The sequence below is a fragment of the Equus quagga genome, chromosome 4 (genome assembly GCF_021613505.1).
Source record: "Equus quagga isolate Etosha38 chromosome 4, UCLA_HA_Equagga_1.0, whole genome shotgun sequence".
Taxonomy (NCBI): Eukaryota; Metazoa; Chordata; class Mammalia; order Perissodactyla; family Equidae; genus Equus; species Equus quagga.
Window position 1 is genome coordinate 84,582,199 of NC_060270.1, and position 26,386 is coordinate 84,608,584.

General features: G+C 32.3%; 1 protein-coding gene across 1 annotated transcript in view; it reads right to left on the bottom strand.

Annotated features, from left to right (window-relative positions):
- LRP1B (LDL receptor related protein 1B) overlaps positions 1-26,386 on the bottom strand; it is a 1,825,183-nt gene that overhangs the window by 620,221 nt on the left and 1,178,576 nt on the right. The window contains exons 22-23 of the mRNA XM_046659286.1: positions 21,102-21,302; positions 15,940-16,185 (exon numbers count right to left, since the gene is read on the bottom strand). Coding sequence (XP_046515242.1) covers positions 15,940-16,185; positions 21,102-21,302 — 447 coding nt within the window. The remainder of the gene's footprint in view (positions 1-15,939; positions 16,186-21,101; positions 21,303-26,386) is intronic.

The window sequence follows — 26,386 nt, forward strand, 5'->3', positions numbered from 1 at the left end:
GCTCTGATCAGCACATTGAATAAATATGTTCAGAGTGAAAAAATGCAGAGGAAAACTGAATCCACCTTAAGAGACTAGCTGATAGCTAGAGTGGGAGAGAGGCCTGACAGGATCAGCAGAGCCACCTACATGACCTGCAACTGACCGCAAAGTATAAGGAAGCCCAGCCGAGACCGTAGAAATGCTCAGAAGGCCTGAGAACTTGTGAGCAAAAATTATGCATATTGTTGTGATCACGTAGGTATTGTGGTTATTTATGGCACAGTATTGTGGTGTTTATTGCACATTACTGTGACAATAGCTCACTGATACAAGATACCAAATATTTACAAAATAACTAATTCCAAATAGCTGACAATAGACCAAATACTCATACAATTCTAAATCTAAAATTTAGCACTTTCAAGTAAAGAAAACGGTTGTGTTGGATGTACAGTTATTTAAAAGAAAGAATATCTATCTTTGGATCAGGAGCCCTTGTTTGATTCTCTAGTATGAAAAAACTGCTTGCCCTTGAAAAATTCTTTATCTTTTTCAGGAATTAAATGAGCTTACCTATAAAATGGGATTAATGGTAACCTCCTTTTAATCTAACTTAAACTGTTATCAGAATCCAATTAAATGATGTATACAAATTTGTTTTATAAGCTGAAACTCATCATAGTAAATACAGTTGTGGAGGTAACTGTGATGTAGTCAAAAGCAATAGACTCGGAGTCAGAAAATGCAGGTTTCAGACAGAGCTCTGCTACCAACTAGCCGTGTAAATTCGAGAAGTTTATTTAGACTCTCTGATCCTCAATACTGTTTTATTTATAAAATGCATAGCATACTGTGTTATTAGGATAATTAATAATTAAAAGTATGCATACTTAAAAATAATAATAGATGTTTAATAATTATTATGAATATTAAATTCCAAAGATTATTCAAAGGAATAAACAAAAGAGATGTTACATAAGAGAAAAGGCTGGGATGATGATACACCAGAAGAAAGTTGGATATTTCTTAGCATGTGCTGGAACTCATGACATTTCAGCTCTGGAGAGGTTCCACATCCTTTGGCTTATAGTTTGCCTTTAATCAAGTAGTAAATTATAGGTGCAGCAGCTACTTGCTAGAGAAATTTATATTTAACACCTGTTTATGGAGATACAGTTTTAAAATTGCAAAGTAATGACATGCTACCTCTTCCTTAGGAAACCACACTAGAACAAGAAAGAAATAAAAGAAAAAGGAAAGAAAAGAAACGCAAGTTACACCTTCACTAACGCTGGAAGACATCTGTTACCAAAATACCACAGTAGTAGAGGAAGGGCTGATGAACGCATTCGAAGAGAAGAGAGTTTCTGAGAGAGGATGTCTGCAGTTGTAGATATAAAAAAATTACTGGCAGAGCACAATTCTCAAAGGAGGTAGTACAACTAAGGGGCAAACGTCATAACCACTTTTTGAAAAAATGAGACAGCAGTAACAGCCTGATCTCAGGACCTTTCTGAGCCCATTGGCATTATACAGATCCAGGAGAAGGGTCTGAATGAAGAAACACACAGGCATGCAGTATGTCAGGTGAAAGAAATCAGGCTCAAAAGTCTACATACCATATGATTCCACTTCTTTGACATTCTGGAAAAGGCAAAACAATAGAGACAGAAAACAAAACAGTGGATGCCAGCAGCAAGGGGTCTGGGGAGGGCTTGATCACAGATTTTAAGACAAAAATCACTAGCCTTTCTACCAACAAGAGCCACCGAGAAGACAAAATGGAAAAAGAACAAATGCACATTAGCAACAATGAAAAAAGATGAGGAATATCAGAATAAACTTGTTAAGAAACACACAAAGAATATATGAAGAAATTTTAAAACACTAATGAGAGGAATAAAGACGTCAAGAAATGGAAAGGTATATAGTATTATTAGATAGAAAAACAAATGTCCCAAAGACCTTGAGTCTACCTGAATTAATTTATAAATTTTCTGTGATGAAAAAGAATTACAAATACCATTCTTTAAAATAACACTAGATAATTTTAAAGTTTACATTAAAAAAGTGTGACTCACTAGGAAAATACTAGGGGAAATATATAATAGTGATTAACTCCAACAGATATTTAAAAACATTATATTTTCAATAAAAAAATACTTTGGGGGCCAGCCCTGGTGGTCTAGTGGTTAAGTTCAGCATGTTCTGTTTCAGCAGCCTGAGTTCGGATCCCAGGTGTGGACTTACACCACTTATCTGTTAGCAGCTATGCTGTGATGGTGGCCCACGTAAAAAGAAAAAAAGAGGAAGATTGGCAACCAATGTTAGCTCAAGGAGAATCTTCCTCAGCAAAAAAAAGAAAAGAAAAGAAAAAGACTTTGGTCCTGACCCATAATTAATTATAGGGCTGAGAATTATGATAGTTTTAGGGTGCCTGGAGAAGAAATTAAGTTGGAAAATTTCCTGACTTAATACAAAAAGTAATTTCCAGATAGCTTAATAATTTTGACGTAACAAAATGAAACTATGAAAGGCTTAGAAGTCAATACAAAAGAAGTAGTTTTAGAACTGTAGAATGAGGAAGGCCTTTATGAGTTTGACACAAATCACAGAAGACCTAAAAAAAGAATGACGTTTAATATACATTTAAAAACTTGTAGGAAAGCTAGCCCCATGGTCTAGTGTTTAAGTTTGGCTCGCTCCACTTCAGTGGCCTGTGTTGGGTTAACATCATTCATTGGTGGCCATGCTGTGGCAATGACCCACGTCCAAAACAGAGGAAGACTGGCACAGATGTTAGCTCAGGGACAATCTTCCTCAAGCAAAAAGAGGAAGATTGACAACAGATGTTAGCTGAGGGCAAATCTTCCTCAGCAAAACAAACAAACAAATTGTAGGAGAAAAATAACATAAAAAAATCAAAAGACAAATGAAAAACTGGGTAAAATACTTGTAATATAATAACATACTAAATTCTCTAGTACATATGAGCTCCTATAAATTGACAAAAAATACTCAAATAAATAATGAGCAAAAGATATTAAATAATTCATAAAAAGGAAAATATAAACAATGTTTACATTTTAAAAAGTGTTCAATTTCTCTCTTAAAAAGATAAATGGATTTCAAAACCATAGAACTGTTTGAGAAGACACTATATTGATTAAAATGCAGATAAAAAGCACTCCAATATATTGATAATGGAAACATAAACTATTGTAAGCTCTATAGAGAGCCACTTGGCAATATCCATCAAAAGTTGAAATGTACATATACCCCTTGAGTAAGGAGGTCCATTTATAAGGAATTATTCTGAAGATATAGTTTTGCATATGGAAAATGGCAGATGAGAAAGGAAATGCTTTGCAATATTATTTGGAGTAGCAAAAGATTAAAAACAACATAAATATTTATCAATAGATGGCCAAATATATAATGTACCCAGTCTTATAGTATCAGATTATAGGGCCACATAAATTAATATGATTGGCACAGATGTGCTGATATGGAATAATTTCCAATATTTTGTAATTTGAAAACAACAAGATGCAAACAGTGCACATACTATGACATCATTTAAGTTAAAAAATAAAAGATTTGTTTTAGATCTATATAAAGGTAAATCTTAGAATACTTCTTGAAGGATTAATGAGGAAATGCTGTTACCTGTGCCTTGGGAACTCGTGACTGGGATTCGGGAGTGGGAAGATAACTAACTTCACTTACTTCTTCATTGGTTCAACTTTTTATCATTTACATAAATTTTCCTATTAAGATTAATCATTTTTAAGAATAAAAATTCAAACGAGTAGTAGAAGGAATGATCGTTTCCAGCTTCTTTGAAACACTCATAAATAAAACAAAAATTGTTTGGACATGGCATATATGCTGAGCAAGGTGATTCAGTAGGACAAATAGTGTAAAACAAGTTTTTTCCCTTCAGGAGTGCTCATGTTTCTACTACAGCAATATTTAAAAGATCATTTACTAATCTTACTTTCATGATCTATTTGAGAAAGTATATTCTTTTGAACCAAAAATTACTGTCTTGTCTTTTACAACTGATGTAGAAAGAAATTCTTCAACACACCTGGATTCTACTCTTGCCTCTGCTACAAACAAAGGAAAGTCACTAAAATTATGTAGGTCTTGTTGTCTTGATTTTTAAAATAAAATAATATTTTTGGTGATGCAGCCACTAAAATTTCATGTGAAGAGTCTTGAATTATAATTGAATTATTTAAAAAAACAATATTAATATTAGCCAAAATAGACTTTAAGGCAAACAGTTTTTATAGAAATAAAAAGCTTACTATTATATAATAAGACAAACAGCTCGATAAAATAAAAATCTTAAAATGGTGTGTGCCTAATAATATAGCCTGAAGATATATGAAGCAAAATTTGACAGAATTAAATGCCAAAATTGATAAATCCATAATTACATTGTGAGATTTTTATCTACAACTCCCACACAAACTAATAAAAAGTTATAATTACAAAAATGATTAGAACAAAATAAAAACAAAAAGCTCAACCCACAGGGAATATATAGAAATCTGTACCACCAAAATAGGAGATATATTCTCTTTAAGCACACATGAAGCATTTAACACAGTGGCTATGTTCTAGTCCACAAGATAAGTCTCAGGAGACAGCAAAGAATCAATCTAACAATGAACACATACTCTGAGCACAATGGGATTAAATTAAAAATCAATTATAAAAACTGCCAGGCTCTTCATATGCTTTAAAACTAAAAATAATTACTAAACCATTTCTTGACCAACAGGACCTCAAATAGAGAATTCAGAAATAAAGAGAGATATTCCGGCAACAAATATATAGATTAAAAAGCATGAACAATTAAAATTAGTAAGATAGAAAACCAGTTCCTGAATGATGGAGCAAGCACCTCTGAAAATACTCTTCTCCAGGAAAATACTAGCCAAATGGTCAAAATCACTTTTTTTCTAAACTCTAGAAATCAACCAAAGTCTAGCAACAATCCAATGAATTTTTATTCAAGAAAAATTGCTATCAATAAGAATAGCAAGCTTTGTGGTGTTTTAACATGTACCAGTTCTATTCCCCTTTCCCCAGCTCCATGGTAGTCTTAGAAACAAACAGTTCAGAAGCCACTAGAGGGGGCAGATGGGTTTGGACCTACCCCCAAAGCCCAATTTCCAAAGAATTGTTCAATGGAGGAAGAACTGTCTTTTCAAGAAATTGTGCTGGGGGAACTGGATTTCCACTTGCAAAAGAATGAAGTTTGAACCTCACATCATATACAAAAATTAACTCAAGATGTATCATAGACCTAAATGTAAAAGGTAAAACTATACAATAGAAGAATACATAGGAGTATATCCTAGTGACATTAAATTAGGCAATAGCTTCTTAGCTATGATACCAAAGCACAAGCAGCAAAAGAAAAAAATAAACTGAATTTCATCTAAAAAAAAGTTTGCGCTTCAAAGGACAACATCAAGAAAGTGCAAAAATAACCTAAAAAATGGAAGAAACTATTTCCAAAACACATATCTGATTAGGGACTTGGGTCTAGAATATATAAAGAGCAATTACGACTCAATAATAAAAAGAAAACCCAGTTTAAAAGTGGGCAAAGCTTCTGAATAGGCATTTCAACCAGGAAGATATACAAATGACCAATAAGCTCTTGAAAAGAAGCTTTATATCATTAGTCATTAGGGAAACAGAAGTCAAGCACAATGAGATACCACTTCACATCCTCTAGAATGACTATAACAAAAAGAAATGGACAAGAACAACTGATGGCAAGATTAAATTGGAGCCTTCATCCACCATTCATGGGATTTTAAAACGATGCAGCCACTTTGAGAAACAGTCTGGCAGTTCCTAAAAGTGTTAAACATTGAGTTACCATATGACTCAGGAATTCCACTCTTAGTTGTACACCCAAGAGAAACGATTATGCATGTCCACACAAAAACTTGTGCATGAATATTCACAGTGGTATTATTCATAATAAATAAAGAATAGAAATGATCCCAATGCCTATCAAATGATGAATGGATAAACAAAATGTGGTATGTCAATACAATAAAAATACTATTCAGCAATAAAAAGAAATGAAATATTGATGTATGCTAAAACATGTATGAATCTTGAAAATAGTATCCCAAGTGAAAGAGGCTGGTCACAAAAGACCACATACTACATGATTACGTTTTTATGAACTATTCAGGCTAGGCAAATCTACAGAGACAGAAAATAGGTTAGTGGTTGCCAGGGCCTGGGGTAGGGATTGATGGGGAGTGACTTTTAATGACTACGGGTTGTTTTAGAGATGGGATGATTAAATTTTTTAAAAATTAGATAGTGGCGATGGTTGCACTACTGTGTGAATATACTACAAACCACCAAACTGTGCATTTTAAAAGGGTGAATTTTATGGTACATGGATTATATCTCAACCCACCTGTTATAAAAAAAGAAATACGGTAATGAGCGTGGAAATTTGTAAAGAATAAAGAACTCTACAAATACTACTTTTATTCCACTCTTAGCCAAAAATCATATAATTTTTATTCAGCTGAATCTGTACAACTACACTTAGCTCTGAAAATTTTTTGATCTAAATAAGGAAAGAAAATACAGCATGCTAACAATTTAATGCTTTTTCTTCCAGTGTATTTGTGCTAGTTGAAAAAATAGAGAATTCATTCTTTAAAAATTAATAAAATATTGAATTTCAAGAATTCAGAAAATACAAAAAGCAGTTAAACAAATTAAAAGTAAAATATATATAATTATAGAAATTAATAAGACAGAGAAAAAGATATCATCAAGAAATCCCAAAAACATTTGTTTGAAAGACTAATAAAATATAGATAAACCCATGGCAGGACTGATACATATATATATGCATGCATATACTTATATATGTACAAAGGAAAAATAGGAAGAATGAAAATAGGGAAACTATTATGAATATAGGAAATAAAAAATAAGGAAGTGAGATATAATCAATAATACATTTAAAAATAATAAAATAAGACATTTTCTAGAAAAAAGTTAATAAAATTGACTTAAAAAGAAACAGAGAATCCGAAAAGATATAAAATCATTATAAACATGGATAAATTAGTAAAATTATGCCCTCTAACCAAATGTAAAAAAAAAAGAGAAAAAAAATCCCACACGACTCAGAAAGATTTAGAGAAGTACCACTCAAAGCTATGTCCATAGACTGGCGCCAGTCTACAAACTGTTGCTAGTCCATAATGAGATAATTGCATAAATTGGGAGAATTCAGAAAATTTTATACCCATTAAAAGAGCAAGACCCCACCCATTATATTGTTTAGAAGTCTCAAAATTATTATAACAAACACTTGCTAGTGCTTTCCATACAGTACAATTATTCTTAAATTTTTATAAACCTCAATTTATGCAATCCTCACAAAGTCCTAAGAAGTGGGTAAGATTATCATCCCCATTTTGCTCAGGAAGAGATAGAGGCACCGAAAAGTTACATAACTAACATCCCGGCGTCATACAGCTAGTAAGTGGAGGAACACGGATTTGACCCATATTCTGTCTAGTGTTAGCAACAACTTGGAGAATTGGAAACTCTGACAAACTGCTGATGGTAATGTGTATTTGTACAACTGTTTTGGAGATATACTTGGCAATAAGAGAGATGAACATGTGCAACTGCAGATGTCCATACACTTGAACATGTGGTTCAACTTGTGCACATTTTCACAAGTAGACATCATAAGAGCATTCACTACAACATAGTTTGATGTAGCAAAACACTGAAAATGACTTCAATGACCATAAATAAGAGAGGATTGACAAAACTATAATCTTTTTATACAGTAGAATACTATAAAGCAGTTAAGAGGAGTAAATAGACCTATACAAAATACTATGGATAAATCTCAAAATCATATTTGTTAGCACGAAACTCAACTAGTTCCAGCTGGGTATATATGTGTATAACTTTATAAATTTTAAAACACAAATATTATATCATATATTATTTAAGAACACAAACTATTATAATAGATATACCAGTTTCACAAAAGTAGTTATCTCTGGGAATGGAGGAATATCCACAGAGGGTTTCAAAGTTATCTAACGTTTCATTACTTTTACAAAATTGTTTTTATTGTTAATAGCAAATTTTCAATACTTTAAAAATTTGGTTCTGAATACATTATTCTCCATTGGTTTCAAATAAGTTTGAAAGATTTCAGGGTAAAGTGAAAGGTGATTAAAAACATACTTTGTTTCTCCAAACAGTAACATGACATTGACTATTTTATTAAGACTGCTTAAGGAGGGTTCTCAAGTTCTTGTATTTACTATAGTCAGTTTTTGGTGAGAATAGAGTTGTTTGATAAATATTTATTTGATTATGCTTGACTATAATAAACCAGTTTACCGAAAATAAAAAATCAAAGTGTAAATATTCAAATTCTCTCATATCTGAACTCTGAATCTTGATAACTTCTCCAAATGCCTCTATTTTTAAGATTTCTGTTGGTTTGTTAAATTATTATTTCCTCTTTGAGAGAATGAAAAAAGTTGTAATGAATAACCCAATATGTCTTTTCATAAACTAGCGGGAAATCATGAAGACTGAATTTTAAAATTCCAAGTATGACAATGATATTTTTCTTTACTCAAAAAAAACCACCTCACTCTGTATAAAATATTTGAAGATAAAACACAATGAAGAATTTTCTGGTGCATTTCAATTTTGATGTAGGCATATTAACTTCTTTTGGGGCAAACTCAATTTAGAATGAATATTAGCAAACTGTGAAATAGTCATTCATTTTTACAATCTTCTAAGAATTTTTCCAGCATATCAGCTCCAGTCTCATAAATGACTGAATTTAACAGTCAAACCGGTACACCACTCTCTTAATATGGAAGTGGCTTTAAATTTTTCTGCTTTAGCATATTATGAGATGACCTATGTACAAAACAAAGATTATAATTTACATTTTTATAGTGATGAATTTCATGTTTATAAATGTATTACATCACAAGTAGATTATAAAAAATACTCAAAAGACTGTAGTCTTCTATCTAAAATTCTCCTATCTCTGATTTTCTTTTAGTCCCACTATACATTCGCATAATGATTTTTACAAGACACAATATGAAAGCAGTAGATGACTTGTCTAAGAAAAAGAGTCCCTCTGCAGCCATCTCAGGGTAAATTGTTATTATAGCTCTACAACTAGCAATTCTATATGAATAACTCGTGATTCTTTATCATACACATAATATCATCAAACAAAGTGATATTATAGTTACAATGCTTTCTCTCCTGCTATTTCAGAGTTTTTACTATCTTTCCTGTTCTTATATTTAAGAATTTATTTGAGTTTCTCTGTCCCCATCATCGGATACATTTCCTTTACACAGTAGAAACTTATGAAGTGGTAAATGGTCTGTCATTTCTCTGGCTCAATATTTATTATTTCCTTTTCTCCATTCCTTCAGCTATAGCTATATTGGGAATGAACGATAGCCAAATATTACTGAAGTGTGATACCCATGATGGCAGCGGACATAGAGTCTATGAAATGAAGGATAGGATAGACTTTCAACTATTACTCAAAGGTATGAATTTACAAGATTATGCCATCAGCTGTCCATCAATTTTTCCTGAGAGCCATTTGTTTGTTTCTTTGTTTCTCTCCTCTGAATTACTTGCCTGAGAATTTCTGGATATTTTTCCTCAATAGCTCTGCTTTATAATTCAGGTTTTTAAAAAACTTGTATATTCTTTCTATCAATAAGTGGTAAGAATCTACATTTGATGTGTGTGTGTGTGTGTGAGAGAGAGAGAGAGAGAGAGAAAGAGAGAGAGGGAGAGAGAAGGAGAAGCCGAGAGAGGGAGAAAGAACAAGAAAGGGCAAGCTCACTTGGGCAAGGGATTGAGCAAAAAATCTTTGCATTTCTAGGACATAGCCCAGTGCCTTTTGCTAGACTGCATTTAATAGATATTTGTGATTACATAACTGAATCACGGATTAACTATAAGAATCAATGAATGAATGTTAGCCCAGAAGACATTAACTATGGGGGAGATAAAAATGATTGTAGGAGGAAGAAAAGTAAGAAAAGGAATGAAACAAAGAAAGGAATGAGTGAGAGAAGCAGAAAGAGAATGAGGAATTGTTTAACAAACATCAACATGAATAAAATTAACAGATGGGTGACAGAATTGAGAAGATATTTGAAATGTCTAACATGTAGAACATACAGTTAATTCTTCCAAATCAATATGAATAGGCAGTAATCTTAATAGGAAAATGGCCAAAGGAAATGAAGGGATGCAAAATGCTAGCAAGCGTATAGATACTCAAACTCATAAGTAACAAGAAAAATACAAACTGAAGCAATGAAATATCACTTTACTCCAATATATTGGGGGGGGGACTAAAAAATTAGATAATTTTGAGAGCTGCCAAGGATGTGAAAACTTTGGAAGTGTACTGTTGGTACAGATGTAGACTGTTCAACCCTCTGAAGAGCAACAGGTTCTACTTACTCACAGTAAGAATAAGAACATCCTGTGAGTCTGTAATTTTGTCCCGAAGGATTTTTCATGCATATTTTAAGAATATAAGTAAATGTATGCCTATGGCAGCAGTATTTGTGCAGAGAGTTGGGGGTGACTTGAGTGTACTTATATGGTAGAATGGATAAACAAAAACAGGTGGTTACATACCATGTGACACTACATAGTGGTTGTAAGCAGCAGATTAGCTGTATATATAGCACAGATCATAAAAATATAGTAAAAACTTACTATTTTAAGTAATAGAGGAAGCTTTTACATTGAACCAGCATTTGCTGCAAAATTTTTATATCTTTCAAAAGATGTATAAAATAACCTGATTCAATTTAAGCTTTTAAGAAAGTTTGGGTGTAAGTGATGACAGAAACAAGCTCCTAAAACATAAACTATTCAAAGGCATCATGGGAGTGTGAGGGCACACAGCACAGAGAAATAGATGAGATATTTGTAGTAGGTTGCAAAAGCTCTTGCTTTGGAGTCAGGAGAAATGAAGTTCAAAACTTTGCTCTAACATTTCTTTGCCACAAGGCCCTTGGCAATGAAATAATCTTTCTGGGTCTCAGTTTCCATAGGTATCAAATCAGAGTATTAATAATATCTAATTGTTTTCCTATAAGCTATGAATAAATTGCTCATCCCATTTTAGATGCTTGATAAATGGTAGCTATTAATAATATTATAATAATTAACTTGAAGAAATGACTCTTACAGGAGGGAGTTTTGAATAGAGTATAGGATTCAAATTTCCAGAGAGAATGTAGAAGATATTGTCATCCTGAAAGGTCATAGATGATAATGAGCAGAGCACATGAAGAAGAGGGTAAAATGAAGTGAGATATGTGAAAGTACTTTATATGTTCTTGGCCACTATGGATTTATTATCCTTACTAATGAAAACAGTAATAATGTGCTTAGGGTGGGAACCCACAGCGGAGGATAATGAAACATCAGTTTGGAAAGATAAAATGAGCAAAAATGAAGAAGGGCCTGAAGAGCAGGCTGAAGAATTTGAGATTCTTTCCATAAATAATAGAGAACTACTTTAAAATCATGGATGGAAACTGACATTTTAAAGTATCATTTTATTAAGATAAATAAAGGAATGGATGGCCAGATTATAAACGCCCCACAGCTTCCTTCCCCTGATCTCTTTATCTTTATCTGCTATTATTCTCCAAGGTAGCCCATTTGTTCACCATTACTTTATTCTTTTTCTTACACTTTTTATTCTTTACTATATGTCTGATGCCTTTCAATTAATTCTCATCTTCCACATCTATATTTACCTCTTCCTTTTCAATAAAAATAATCCATTGCTTCAAGTTTCAATATTCTCCTTGCAAACTGGAGAAACCAGAGGATGACAACAAACAGGCCAGAGAGGAGACTGCCTCCATCATTACAAGATATATAAATCCTGGCCTGTGCTGTGGCACAAATGATACTCAGTTAGAGAAGGCTGAATCCACGAAACACTGCAGAGAAAAAATTAGGAAATGGGGAGACGACGGGGGAACAAGAACTGGAAAAGTCAAAGATGAGTTGAGGTTGTGAGCCCTGAAGATCTGAAGAAAACTGGAACGAGTGACAAAACTATGGATAACTGTATGGATAATCTTAGCCAACTAATTTTGAGGTGACTTGATGATACTTACTGAAATAGAATTGGATAGTAGGAAAGAAAGTATAGTTGAGGATGTAAATGACATAGTAATCAGTTTTGAGGTGATGAAGATCTCAGAGTGAAAGGATTTCTCCAAGAGGATACACATAGAGGAATATGAGAATTAAGCTTTGGGTAATGGACACAGTGTACCAGTAGATGATCATTGTATTTATGCATTTTTACATAATCTCTTTCCTAAAAATTTGATGTAAATTGAAAAATAAATACAATTTTTTTTTAAAGATTGGCAACTGAGCTAACTGTTGCCAATCTTTTTTTTTTTTTGCTTTTTCTCCCCAAATCCCCCAAGTACATAGTTGTATATTTTAGCTGTGGGTCCTTCTAGTTGTGGCACATGGGACACCACATCAGCATGGCCTGATGAGTGGTACCATGTCCACGTCCAGGATCTGAACCAGTGAAACCCTGGGCCGCTGAAGCAGAGTGCATGAACTCAACAACTTGGCCATGGGTCTGTCCCCTAAATACAATTTTTAAATTCTAAAAATGGAAAAATGAGAGAATAAGAACCAAGAAAAATACTGGTGGGAAAAGTTGACCTAACTTGGGCTAAGAGAAAATAAAAGGGAACGCTACAATTTTCTTTCCGATGTTACTAGAAATATGCTGCAAATTTTCAAGTGAGCTGTCTACCAAACAGCAAGGAAGCCAGAGATAGAAAAGAGATAGAAAAAAATGCAATCAGCAGCAATATTCTGGGTGTTTATAAGTAAAAAAAAAACCCCAATAATTTAGGAGAAAGGTGATTAACAAATTATGTGTTAAAGAAGGAACACGTAAGGAACTGGTAAAGTAGTGAGATATCCAAGAAAAGTGAGAATTACGGACACATTAAATTAAAAAATAAAGATTATAAAAATAATTATATTTAACTAATAAGATGTTGAAAGTGAACTTAGAGGAAACAGAATCGGTACAGGAAATCAGCAAAAGTCAAATTGTAAAGTATTTAGGAAGGAAAGAGTTGAGAGAAATAAGAAAATATGAAATAACTATAGAGGAAAATTCAAGAGAAAAAAAGAAAGGAGGAGTTATGGTTCTAATTTGAAGCATAAAGAGTACTATTATTCTTTATTTTTAAAACGCCAAGAAGAATAAGCGCAGGCATTGCGTTCAATACAAAGAATACATTTTAAAAACAAGGATTCCTCTTAAGAATGATGGAAAAAAGGAACAAAAGAATAGCAAAAAAAAAGGAAATTTTATTTTCAAAGTCCAATAGTTAATGACCAATTCATTGTTATTGAACTATGAATCTACTACAGGTTTTTCAAAAAGAAATAAAGTAAATGAAATACAGGATAAAATCATCCTTATAAATGAAAATTGGTTTAAATAAAAAATAATTTTCATTACCTCACAAAACCTATATTATTTTTAATAATATAAATGCTGACAATGGTATTTGGTACACTATCTGTTTCAGGAAGGGATAAATTACCAGCAGGTTAGATTCTCCAAGTAAGAAACATTCCATATTAACTTTAAAAGGTAAAATATACTTTTGATTCCCTCTTAAATTATCAACAAAGCCAGGTGTGAAATATAGCAGTTGTGACAGTGAGAAATGATATGGTACTGTCAGTTTCACTCTGAGCCGAGAGTAGAAGGCGGTCAATTCCATTAGGAGAATTATCTTTGTGCCTGGTTACTTATATTCAAATGTTGAATTATTCTAATACTGAACATGAGTTGTTACTGATTTCATAGAGTCCCAAACCACTAAAATAAGTCAATCATTTTGTTGTCTGTATCCAAAAGCTAGATATGGAGCCAATTCTCTTGTAAAATATGATTATAAATATGTCTGAGGTCAAAATTTGATCTTTTGTTTCCCTACTCCAAACATGTATACAAATGAAATGACTATTATCATTACAAAAAATGGCTATTTTTTTCAGCCCTTCATGTCAATTACTTTGTGCAAGAATCTTGGAAGAGAACTAGTTGAACAAATATCTGCTAATCTTATGCTTCTAGGACTCAAATTTTGTCAGGAGAAAACAACCAGAAGATAGGATTTAAAATAAAAAAATAAAATAATTTAACATTCTTGGAAAACATATATATATTTTGATTGCATATTATTTTTCCAGAACTGAACTGGCTATTACGTAAAAGACAAGAGAAACATCTATAACTTGATTTCTGACTTCAAGATGCTTATTACTTCATCAGAGAGGTAGAGAAGAAAGGAAGAAGATAGGAATATAAAGCAGCAAATTAAAAATGTGACCACCTATTTTCATGGACAATATATTTTAGACACAGAAAGAAGAAATAAGTGGAGAGCAAGAATATTTGGGAAAAGATTCCATTAAATAAGAAAGATTTGAGCTAGTAGGTGTTAAGAAATATCCAGGATTTTTAGAGATTAAGAGGGGAAAGTACAATCTAAGGAGAAGCATCAACGTGAAAAAAGTTTATGATGTATGGTTTGTTAGCAGTCTGATGAAGCCTGTATATACCTTATCAGAAAGTTTTAAAAAGTACAAAAGCAGTAAGAAAAAGTTAAAAAAAAAAAAGAGTATACATAGATAAAGGAATCTCACATATTGAAACACAGTTGTCAAAATTAAAAAAAAAACACTTTTGGATGTAGTAATATAGGTGCTTTTCAAGAACAAGATTGAGCAGTGAGTCTAACAACTCCCATTATTGCAGCAGTAGTGGTTCTCAAAGCCTGAATTTAAGTGACATTTTGAGATATCAGCAACAACTTTAAAGTGATATGAATATGTCTATCACTTCTTCTGGAGACGCAGTCATAGTTGCTGCTAATAACTGGTCCGTGGCATACATTCACAATGGAAAGAAACGTGAACTTTCAGTGAGAGGTTAAAGAAAACAAAGGTGTAATGTTTTTCCCCAACAAAGTTCACGATCCGTTCAGTTCTATCCATGGACCTCTAAGTGTCCCGCGGACTCAGACTAAGAAGCTGGAGAAGACAGTGAGAAACCATCACTCATTAAGCACCTAAAGGGGGTGGGGCACAGTAACAAGTGCTTCATGTGATTCTTGCAACATCTAAGGGAGATATTGTTATAATGAGCATCAATATTTGAAAGATGAGAAAACTGAGGCTCAAGACGTTTTATGTAACCTGCCTGGGGTCACATACATAATGAATGCCAGCTTTAGGAGTAGAGTTCAAATGTCAGATTCCATAGCCTTTGTTTGTTTTTCCTACTGTGGAATATGACCAAGAGAATCCGCAGCATGTTTTAAATGGGAAGTTAGAAGATGAACACAGCCAGAGTAAGGCATTGTTTTCAACAGTAGCAGAAGTACAATTGCCAAGTGTGGGACAGGGGCAGACTTTGGAGGGTTCTGAAAAGCACACAAACAGAAATAAAAGTAAATGCTGTGAATCATACAAAAATAAGCCCCTAGGGAGGAGGAGGATGAAAACAGTATTTAAGGAAAAAATAATCTGATGGATTGTAATGGTAACAATTTTTGTAACAATTTCTGACTGGAAGATTTTGGAGTGGCTCTAAAATACACATTATATTTAAATGACTTATGTAAAATTAGTTGAATCTTTTTATTAATTTTCTGAAGGTGTTTTTTGGATTTTTTTCTTAGGATCCATTCTTAAATATGGTAAACATACAAAAAACAAAAAAAGCACTTGCTATTCTTAAGTATAGCGAAACACGCATCTACTTACCAACACTTGTGCAACTCTCACCATCCACCTCCAGCTTCCACCCTTCATAACATGAGCACTTGACTGTGTGCTTGTGCTGCTCACACACTTGACTGCACTTCAGATGACTGCTACAATAATCCACAATTTCACATGTTTTATTATCTTTGTTGAGTTGAAGTCCTTCAGGGCAGGAACAGACAATTCCTCTTCCAGGAACAACAGAACAATGGTTGCTACAGCCTCCATTGTTCAGCGAGCATTCATCTATAAAAGGACGGAACAGATTACGGAGCATTAGCAATTGTTTGGTTCAATTTAATACTAATTGTTGAACTCAATTCGCTAAGGCTGAAATTAGAGCAAGGAAATTATAAGTGAATAGAAAAAACACCCTCTTTGGATTGTTTTGTCAGGGGTTGGGATAGGAATGATGAAAAAATCCATCCAATGACCACATATAATTCTGTATGATTGATTTGGAATGGAAGATTTTCATTTCTCTAAAACTTTGGCGTACACTTTGTTTTACCCCACACAGGTAACGTGAGTTCAGTCTTTCTATTATTACTGGAAAGATTATTCTGAGCCTTTTAGTAGTTATGTAAAATCAGTTGTTGAGGTCTTCCAAAAGGGGTGCACAAACATTGATGAGCTGAATATTTGACCGATATCAGTGTTTATAAATAAACAGCCATATAGAAACACATATATAATATCTCTATATCTTTTTCTAGATCTATTGTCTGATTTATAATGATAGCATAGAATGGATTAGTTTGCCCTTTACTGGCTGCAGTCATTTATTTTTAAGTTAGGTAAATTGTACATTGTTCCTTAAATATTGGTTATTATGATTAATTCATTGAGGCCACGGAATAATACACATACTCAAAAATGGTATTTCGGGCTGAAATAATGAGCAACTAGTATTAACTGCATGGATAATATGATTGGTTTATAAAGAAAGAGACCTTCATTTCAAGGCAGTTGTAATTTATAATAGCATTGTATATTCACTTATCATTCTATGTCATCATTGGAGTGTAGATTCCATGAGAGTATACAAAATATCTGTTCTGTTTACAAATGTATAACCAAGAGCTCACACAGTGCATAGCATAAACAGTTAAAAATATTTATTGAATAAAAAAATTTAACAAAATTGTCCAAAAGCACATACCTATCTCAAAATTGAGCCAGGTCCAGTTGAGAAAATTTCAAGATGACATAATATGCTCTTGAAGAAAATAGCAGATAATGGTTTTTGCAACCACACTATCACATATTACTATGCACTTTTAAGTACACAGTAATAGACCAAAAGGAGTTCCTTATTTCTTTGCTTTAAAAATATTTGTGAGTAGTTTTCAAAGCCTGTTTAATTAGGTGTGTGTTGAGACTTGCTAAAAAAGAATGTTGTTCAGTAATTGCCAAATTGCAGTAATATTTACTTATGTACCTCAGATATTTCCTGCTGTCTATAGAAATTTATCCAGTTCAAAAACTGGGCTGAAATGTAAGACTTTTAAAAACATTTACTATACTTTTTAAGCTTCTATATGGGTCAACTGTATTTCATATTATGTGTCACCATAAAAGAAGTTACAGTAATAAGAAAAGGAAAATGATTACATTAACCATTTTCTCTAAGAATTCAATTCAAGTTTAGTGTTATTTCAGAAGAAAAAAAAATATATTCATTTCTTGGTTCCTCCAAACCTGTTTGTTCACTTGTAATCATAATCATTTCAAAACAGCAGTCATTTCAAAGTATTTGCCCTATTTTAGTACAACTGACATTCTTTTTCAAGAGAATTACTGTAAAGAAATGTCATTGTACCCAGCAGGTGAAAAAAAAATTATTACCAGGCTTTTAGTTTATTTCAAATAGAACTGTTTTCTCAGTACTGAGGCCTCTCTTTCTGACACTATCTGTGGAATTAAGTCATAGATTTTAGGATAAACAAAATTCACATTGAAATCTAAAATTGAATATATAAATTTAATGCCAATACTTGCATAGCTAGGCCCTTGTCAATTCTTCCTTAGGCCTAAACCTGTCATTGAATCCTGCAACTTCTTTTCACATTTTTTTATTACCTGACAAAGACTCTCTCATTCACCAAACTCTAGTCAGGCTCCTCTGGGCCCTCTTTCAACTAGTCTTCAACCTTGGCCTATATAAACTACAGACTCTCTGGGATAAGCACCATTTAACCAACCCAGATGGCCTAGTCACTTGGAACAACCCCCATTCACACCCCTTAAGTGTCTTTCCCTTAGCACACTCCAGCCTCTAAAAAGTTTCAAGTCTTTTATTTCAGTGAAGTTGATTTCAGTTCACACAGGACACTCTTCCCTATTGCAATAATTTTTTCTGCATAAAATTTATCCTTATAACTTTAACTAGTGTCTATCTTTATCTTTGACTTATCCTTACAAGAATCAACAGTGAACTCCATTCTTGAATGATTCAAGCCTCTTCTCATTTGTTTCTTAAGTGCATATCTCTTTTCTCTTGAAATTATTTATAAATGCCCCTGAAAAACAATCTCTTCACTAAGATTAGGAGATTTATCTTCTTGAGGTCGCCTTTTTTCTTTTTTTGAACTTTATAGATTAGATTTATTTGTAGAAAACAAAAACCATCACAACCCAAAGGATGGGATTTTTACATCTCAAAATATCTCCCAAATATTAAGTCTATGGATTACAAATCATTTTCACATGAGATATTTTGGTACAAATTTTACATGTATGGAGCAGGGCATGAATCAGTCCGTGTTTCTGTTTTACAGGCGGCAGGGCAGGGGAGTGGGGAAAAAATAGCTTTTGTGGATATTTGGAAGGAGTAGACATGAAGAGGGTAAACCCTACATTTTCATCATCTACAGCAAATGGTTTTAAAGAAACCCTTTCAACTTTAGGTATCTCTCTCTAAAAACCACTTCCTAGCTACTAGCCAATCCATGCCAAATATTTAAAGTTAATTCACTTGATATATGTTGCACATCCACTGGGTAAAAGATTCATTATGGCCATGGCTGCATCACTCATAAACCAAGACCTGTACAGAGTCTTGTTAGGCTGGAGGGAGTCTAACCTAGAACTGGTGAGAGAAGGCCTTGAAAACAAGAGACCAAGGTGTCATTTCTCTGCAGGGACCAATATTGCCTATAAGGATACCATCCGCTGAGCTGACTGTACAAAGGCGCACAGAAAAGCAGGCAAGAGAAGGAGAACCATAGAAGGCAATTCAATTTCTTGACTGTATTTGTTTTTGCTTTTCATCGCTCTAACTCTTCCTCAATTTCACCTCATAAAGGGCTGGGTGAAGCAACCTGTGTGAGTTCAATATGCCACAGTGCTGCAGTCAGGATAAAAATGTCTTTTTATCTTCTCTTGTACTTCCCTACTCAGCTTCAGTGTAACCTCTTCCACTCTCTGTAATCTTTTGAAATGTTTGAGCAAGGCTCCTTAGCCGATGAGTATAATGGCTGGATAAACAAGAGGTGATTTTCAATCTTGAAGCAGACAAAGAAATGAATTCAGAATAAATCCCTTTTCCTCTCTTATTTTTCCAAATCAGAGAGCAGAAGATAGGAAAATAAGGCTGTGCTTTCATATCATTCTCTTCATTTTTCTTAAGGACTGTATTTTCTCTTCTTTGCCTTTTGTTTACTTCATTTAACCCAAAGGGTGAAAAAAAGGTGGAAAAGCACTAATTTCTTTCAATACCTGTGGTGCAGCAGGCATTATTACCATGATTTCCTGACAGATATCATCATCTCCGTTCTTGTTATGAGGAAACTGACATTTCAAGGAATTAAGCCACCTGCCTAGGTGACTTAATCGAAGTAACCAAAGAATAGAATTTAAACTTGTCAAAGTCTCAATTTTTTTCTATAATTACAGACTTTCAATTTTAAGAGCACTGATAGTTTCCTTCTTTTAGAATTGCTCTTACAACTTTCATGAGCAATCTTCACATTGTAATGCAAGAGGCAGTTCCATCCATCAACCTACTCCATCAAGAAGAACAAGCAAGGAGAGAAAGAAGTGAATACATGTAAACTAAGTTGGTCATCTTTTATTTTGTAATTTTTTGTTTAATTTTAGGTGTTTTTTTGTTTGTTTGCTTGAATCTTGTTTAAATTTTAGCATCACTGAATGAAGACTGTAGCATTTTCTGTTTCAAGGTTATTTTATAGAATCACAGACTCTTTGGAGGAAAGGACATTTTATTACATAAATTGAAAAAAGAATAAGTCTTTTTTATATCACTCAGTGTGCTATTAATGCTCAATGCAGATCAAAATATGATAACTTTAGGCTTAAATGTAGTTGTCTTTCCCACTTTCAATCAGGCAGCTTCATCATTTCCTAAAGTCATTTTCTTACAGCCTCAAGTCATCTCATTATTGTTCTTATCATTCTGTAAATTCTTCTTCATTATTCTATTGATGTCACCTTCTGTATTATCTAGAAAACATATTTTAAAAATCTACTGCTAAATCTGATCTTCCCACAGAGAAGGAAATGTAATTTTCTTTATATGTGTTGGTTGGCATAAGGTAATGGCTAGTCAAAAGTGATTTCAAAACTCAAAAGCTATCAGATTGAAATCATCATTCTAAGTAGATAAAGCACGCTAAAAAAAGCTATTATATGAGGACTAAAAACTTCAGAGAAAATCGTAAAAAATTGAGTAATATTCAACTGGTTTCATTATCTAGTCTTTTCCTTCACTCTTTCTAAAAAACAATTTCTATTGTAATGATTAGAAAGCATGACAAAAGCCACTGGGTAATAGTAAACTTCATCCCATAGGTCAGACATAACAAGATTCTTCTGTTCTGAAGGACTCACTGACAAAAAACAATCAGTTCAATTGTGGAAACAGCATTGACCATCTAGAGACATAAATGATGAGCACAGCTATACAATTGTTAGTTGGATATAAGCTAGCCTTTTCTGCTTTACTTTCAGAAACTTCTGATAATATTTAAAAATTTTTAATGACTTACAGTGCCTGAAAAATGTAGGTAGGGTTCAATGCTAAAAGTTACATTTAAGGGGAATGGATGGAAGGAATGAATGCTACCATAATTAAGTATCAGCAAGTGGACTAAAATGTTCTAGTATCCAGAGAGAAGCAAATGCAGTGAGACATGCAATACCACAGAGATCGCCTTCATCAGACCCATCAGGGCAATCCTTTCTCCCGTTGCAGAGTTTCTCTGGCTGCAGGCAGACTGAAGTGTCATTAGCACAAGGGTACTTGGGTGGTCCACACAAGAAACTGTCACAGTCATGTTCATCTGATTGATCTTCACAATCAATATCTCCATCACATACCCATGCTTTGTTGATACATCTCCCTTAAAAAAACAGAAACAGCATGCATTTGATTTTGTAATTAAGTCACTGTAATGAGTGGTCATGACTGTCTTCAGTCAGAAGCAGGATTACTTGCCGTTAGTGAGAAATCTATTTGTTGATAGTTTGACACTTTATTTTCATGACAGTATTCGAATAGTTCTTGCCCTGGTTCTTAAAGTGCTGGTACTGTTAAAGTCTTGATATTTTCTTTACTTTCAAGTTATTGTCTTACTGCATTTAAAGAAAATTTCTGTGACTAATTGAAAATTTAACTAAAATACTTTTAAAACCCAACTTTAAGGATACATTTGCATATAAGTCCCTCTCAGAGTCCTAAATTTAGGTAAATGCTATCCGTGTCTTTGGAGCCCTAAATTTAGTTAAATTTTTTATTTTCATGGGAGAAGATGTCCTTCTATTTACATTTATAACCTCAACACCTCAACAATTCACATCTAGACATATGCACAGTTCTTTTCATAAAAGAATATAAAATGTTACTAAAAATTTTGGTAGCTAAGGAATATACAGACAGAATTTATAGAAATATGTTTTTCTTTATTGACTTTGAAGGAAAAAAATAAAATGATATTGTTTAGCCAGCATATTTCAAAAGTAACAATATGAAATGCATAGAAAGCAATGGTCATTGTCTATGTAACGTTTTTTTTTTATTGCAAATTATTCCTTCTTTCTAGATTATTTGTATTTTTCTTCTAATTGATTATCTTTTCTGGATTATAGAATGTTAAGGTGTAATGTGAATTTAAAAATGTACCTAAGGGTAAATACTACTTATTGGGTGACTACATACCAACATCTCATAAAATGAGTGGGGGAAATAAAAGGGAAATAAAAAATAGTAGATTGTATATGTCCAAGAGTCATTGCGTATTTAACTGTCTTCTTCAACCTTAAAGGCTACTAAATTTTAAACTAATTTAAATACTAATGAAAAGATGTTTCATTTATAGATATATATTCATAATTCTGTATATCAGGATAGATCAAATAAGAAAAAAACAGAAATGATCACTTCCACAGTTAATTTAAATATATTTGATAATTTTCAAGAATAATTATTGATCAGAATACTCTTGAAACAAGAATGGATGGATACTTCATTAATAAATGTAATATAAATTAAGAAACATTGTAAACTTTTGCCTTAATATTGTAAATAAAACTAATAATGTTATTATTTTATGTTGTTTTAAAAATACTACCTAATACAATTAGACATTAGAAGGAAATGAGGTATAAAATTAGAAAAGAGTATGTGGTTAATATAATCATATAATTATAAAATCAATAAAAACTAAATAAGAACTATAAGAAACTAAGCATTCAAAAAAAGGTAGCTAGTTTCAAAAATTGTATAAAAATCAATAGATTTCATATATTCAAATAGAATATTGTAGAAGAAAAGACCAATTAAAAAATTCACCATAAAACAATGTATTTTGGGTTAAACTAAACAAGAACTGTATAGAATTTATATGAAGAAATTAAAAAGTCTACAAGGAAACCTAAAAGAAGCCTTGGATAAGAATATAGTTTGGTCTTGGAGAGGAAGCATTATCACTGTAAAGACATTATTTTTCCCAAATTAATACAATCCCAATACAACACTAAACAATACTATTGCAATCCTATGAGTATATCCTAAACATAAGAAAATAAAACTGCAAATATCATTAGAAGTCTTATAATAAAAAATAAATGAAGATTGATGATTAGGAAGTGTCATGCCAAATATTTAGAAGTTTTTTAAAGTAACAGTAGTTAAAACATTTTATACAAGAATGTCAATAAATAGATCAATAATTAAATAGTTTAGAGACACCAGAAATTGACTCATTTATGTATGTGGTTTAATATACAAAGAATTGGCAATTCAAAATACAGTAGTAGAGAAAAATTAATTACAAAAGTAATGACGTTGAGATCATTGATTAGTCATCTGGAGGAAAAAAATAAAACTGAATCTTTATTTGAACCTTATGCCAAAATAAATCCTAGATAGATCCAAGAGGTAAGCATTTCAAAATAATGAAAAACTAAACAAACAAACATTCTAGAATAAAGTAGATGTTAAAAAAAAAACTTGAAATGGTCATTACACAAACCCAGAGAACATAAAGGACAAATTGATAAACTTAATTTCATAAATTTTTGATTCCACATTGCAACAAGAAAATTTATGTACAAAGTCAATAAACTAGAAAAATATTATGTTTGACAAAAAGGGCATATAGTATTTCTTTAAAATACAAAGTACTCTTACAAGTCAATAAGATAAAGATGAATAACCGAATTCAAGTGCAAGATCCACAATGAATCAATAATGGCTTATGAACATGAGATGTTCAAAATACATTTCGATTAAAAAATAGTAAACCAGAAAAAGCAATTTGATACCATTTTTTTCTATCAGATTGATTAAGATCAAAATGTTGGATATTAGATACATTTGATGATAGTTTAAGAAACAGCTCCAGTGTTGAGGGAGCTGCAAATTGGGATAATCTCTCTGAGGGGCAATGTTATGAAATCCAGCAAATGAAATATTCATCATCTCTTCACCACAGTAATTCTAATTTTAGAATTTTTTTCATTAATATATTTGCCCAAACGCACAAAGATGCATATGCAAGGAGACGTGTTGCTGCTTTGGATATATTAGCAAGAGACTGGTAACAAATCATCATTGCAATTCTGGTAATATCAATTACAGTACATCCATACATTGAAATTATATGCTTGAGTGAGAAATAATGAGATAATTCTGCATAAGTTAATATAAAACAACCTCCAAAACATGTCAATAAAAAATGACATAGAACTGAGCATGAGATAGACTTTCTTATATGTTAAAAGAGATTTATCTGTTTACCATTATCTATGACTATATTTCCTTACATATATCAATATAAGTACATGGAAAGGCTTGTCTCTACACGAATTCTTTCTGGAGGGCTACACAGGAAACAGTCAAAAGTGACTGCATCTGGTGAGGAAGATTGAGGTACTGGAAACCTGGAGTAGGAGACAGATGGATTTTTCACTGAATTCTTTTGTGCTATTTTATTTTCCTTCTACCGTATTTCTGCATGACTTTTCTGAAAAAGAAATACTAGTGCATTTTTAAAATGATGAAGATGAAATTATGCACATGTGCCATAAAGTCTGCTAGTTTCTCCAGATACATTATACAATTTCTATGTTGAGTTGACTCTATGCCTTACACTTTCCTAGAGACATTAGGAAATATAAGAAAGTCATGACTTTCCCTGTTACTGAGGAGTTTGTAATCTAGTTAGTAAGGCAAGATCAATGCATAACTCTTAATTGTAGTCTAAAATATGACATCCTATACTTAAGTATTAAATTGTGTGGGATCATCTGCAAGTATAATAGAATGAAGGGAGAGTTCAAGAATAATATAGTAATTTCCATTTTCAGTTTGGTAAATCAAGATGCAACTTCCTTTTTTCCCCAGACATCTCTAATCCATCATGACATTCTTAACCGTTGACTCCAGAATGACCTTAGAATTGTTTCAACAAACCCGTCCATAAATCACTATGAATCTTTTAGAGTCAGAATAGCAGTAAAACCTATTTGTCATCCCTGACTTAAATGCTGCCTGGAAAAGGTAAAGAAAAATTTTATTCAAATGACTAATAACTTTAACGCAGATTATGTTACCAGATAAATGAATAAATATGAATACATAACTTAGACAAAATTTACAAGGTTAAATAGCTCCGTTCTCCCACTGATTTTGCAAGGGATGTTGAAGCTTTGTTGCTTCTCCCTTTCTTATTTGTTTGGTTTTAACTCTTAGGAAAATGTAGATAAGAGCGTACATTAGATATGACAAGTTTAATTAAATTTCTAATTCATGACCATTAATTGGGGAATATCCAAAAGCAAATGAGCTTAGTGAATATGCTTAAAGAATGTTGATTTTTACTTGATTCATATCAAGAAAAATCCCTATGTGGTCAAGTCATTGGATGTACCACCTTAAAAGAACAAATACTACAGATTTTCTTGTGTAACCTCCTTACTTTTTATATAAAAAATTGGCCAAATTTGTATTATTAGTCAAATTAGTATTATTAAGTATATTTTTGGTCAAATTAGTATTACTAAAACAAAATAAAGATTAATCATATTAAAATGTGTTATGGAAATTATAAATATCCAATATCTAAAAAACCAAAATCTTTAAAAATAAGATTTTTTAAATATGCACAAATAAGTTCAAATAACCAAAGAAAATACTTTGTCTTTATTAATTCTTCTTTAAAAACATATTGCATGCAGAAAATTATATTAGGTGTTTATTATCAAGTTGAGTTCTACATAATATTTTCTGATTTATTTCTCATGATGTTTTCAACTTGATAACTATGTATGTTACACTCTTATAGAAATCATAGTTTTGCCCTTTAAGCAAAGAGAATACGAATCGCCAAGTAACAACAGCAACAACAAACAGAAAAAACAAAAATCAGCATGTTGGTATCATGACAGCTAGTACAATCACACACACACATACTCAGGACATTATAAAAACTATTTTGGTTTGTGTTATCTTGAAATATACAGTTTAGGTTAAAAGCCACCACAAAGTCAACAGCTATAGGAAAACTAAAAGTTTCTAGGAATCCCTAAAAACTGTGCTGCTTTCCCAAAATAAATTTATATGATCTGTTCTGGAGATTCTCTTTTCTCTGTTAAACTGTTTTGGCCATTTAAAAAAATAGAGTTAAAATTTTATAAACTGCTTGAATTGCTTTAATCTTAATAAAAGACGACATATTATAACAGGATCATTTCTGTTTTGGGATATGGCTAGCAGTTAATATTAAGGATATAGGTATGAAGAGGAGTGAATCTTTGAGAAAATCCAAATGAATTTACTCAGTAATATATTTATGATGTCTTTTTAAAGACTGGTCTTTGAATTGCAATCTTTCTTTTTAATTTTTACACTACTCACCTTTAATACCACATACATATTTATTTCTCTGACCATGTTTGGCTTCAATTCAGCAAATATTTACTGAGT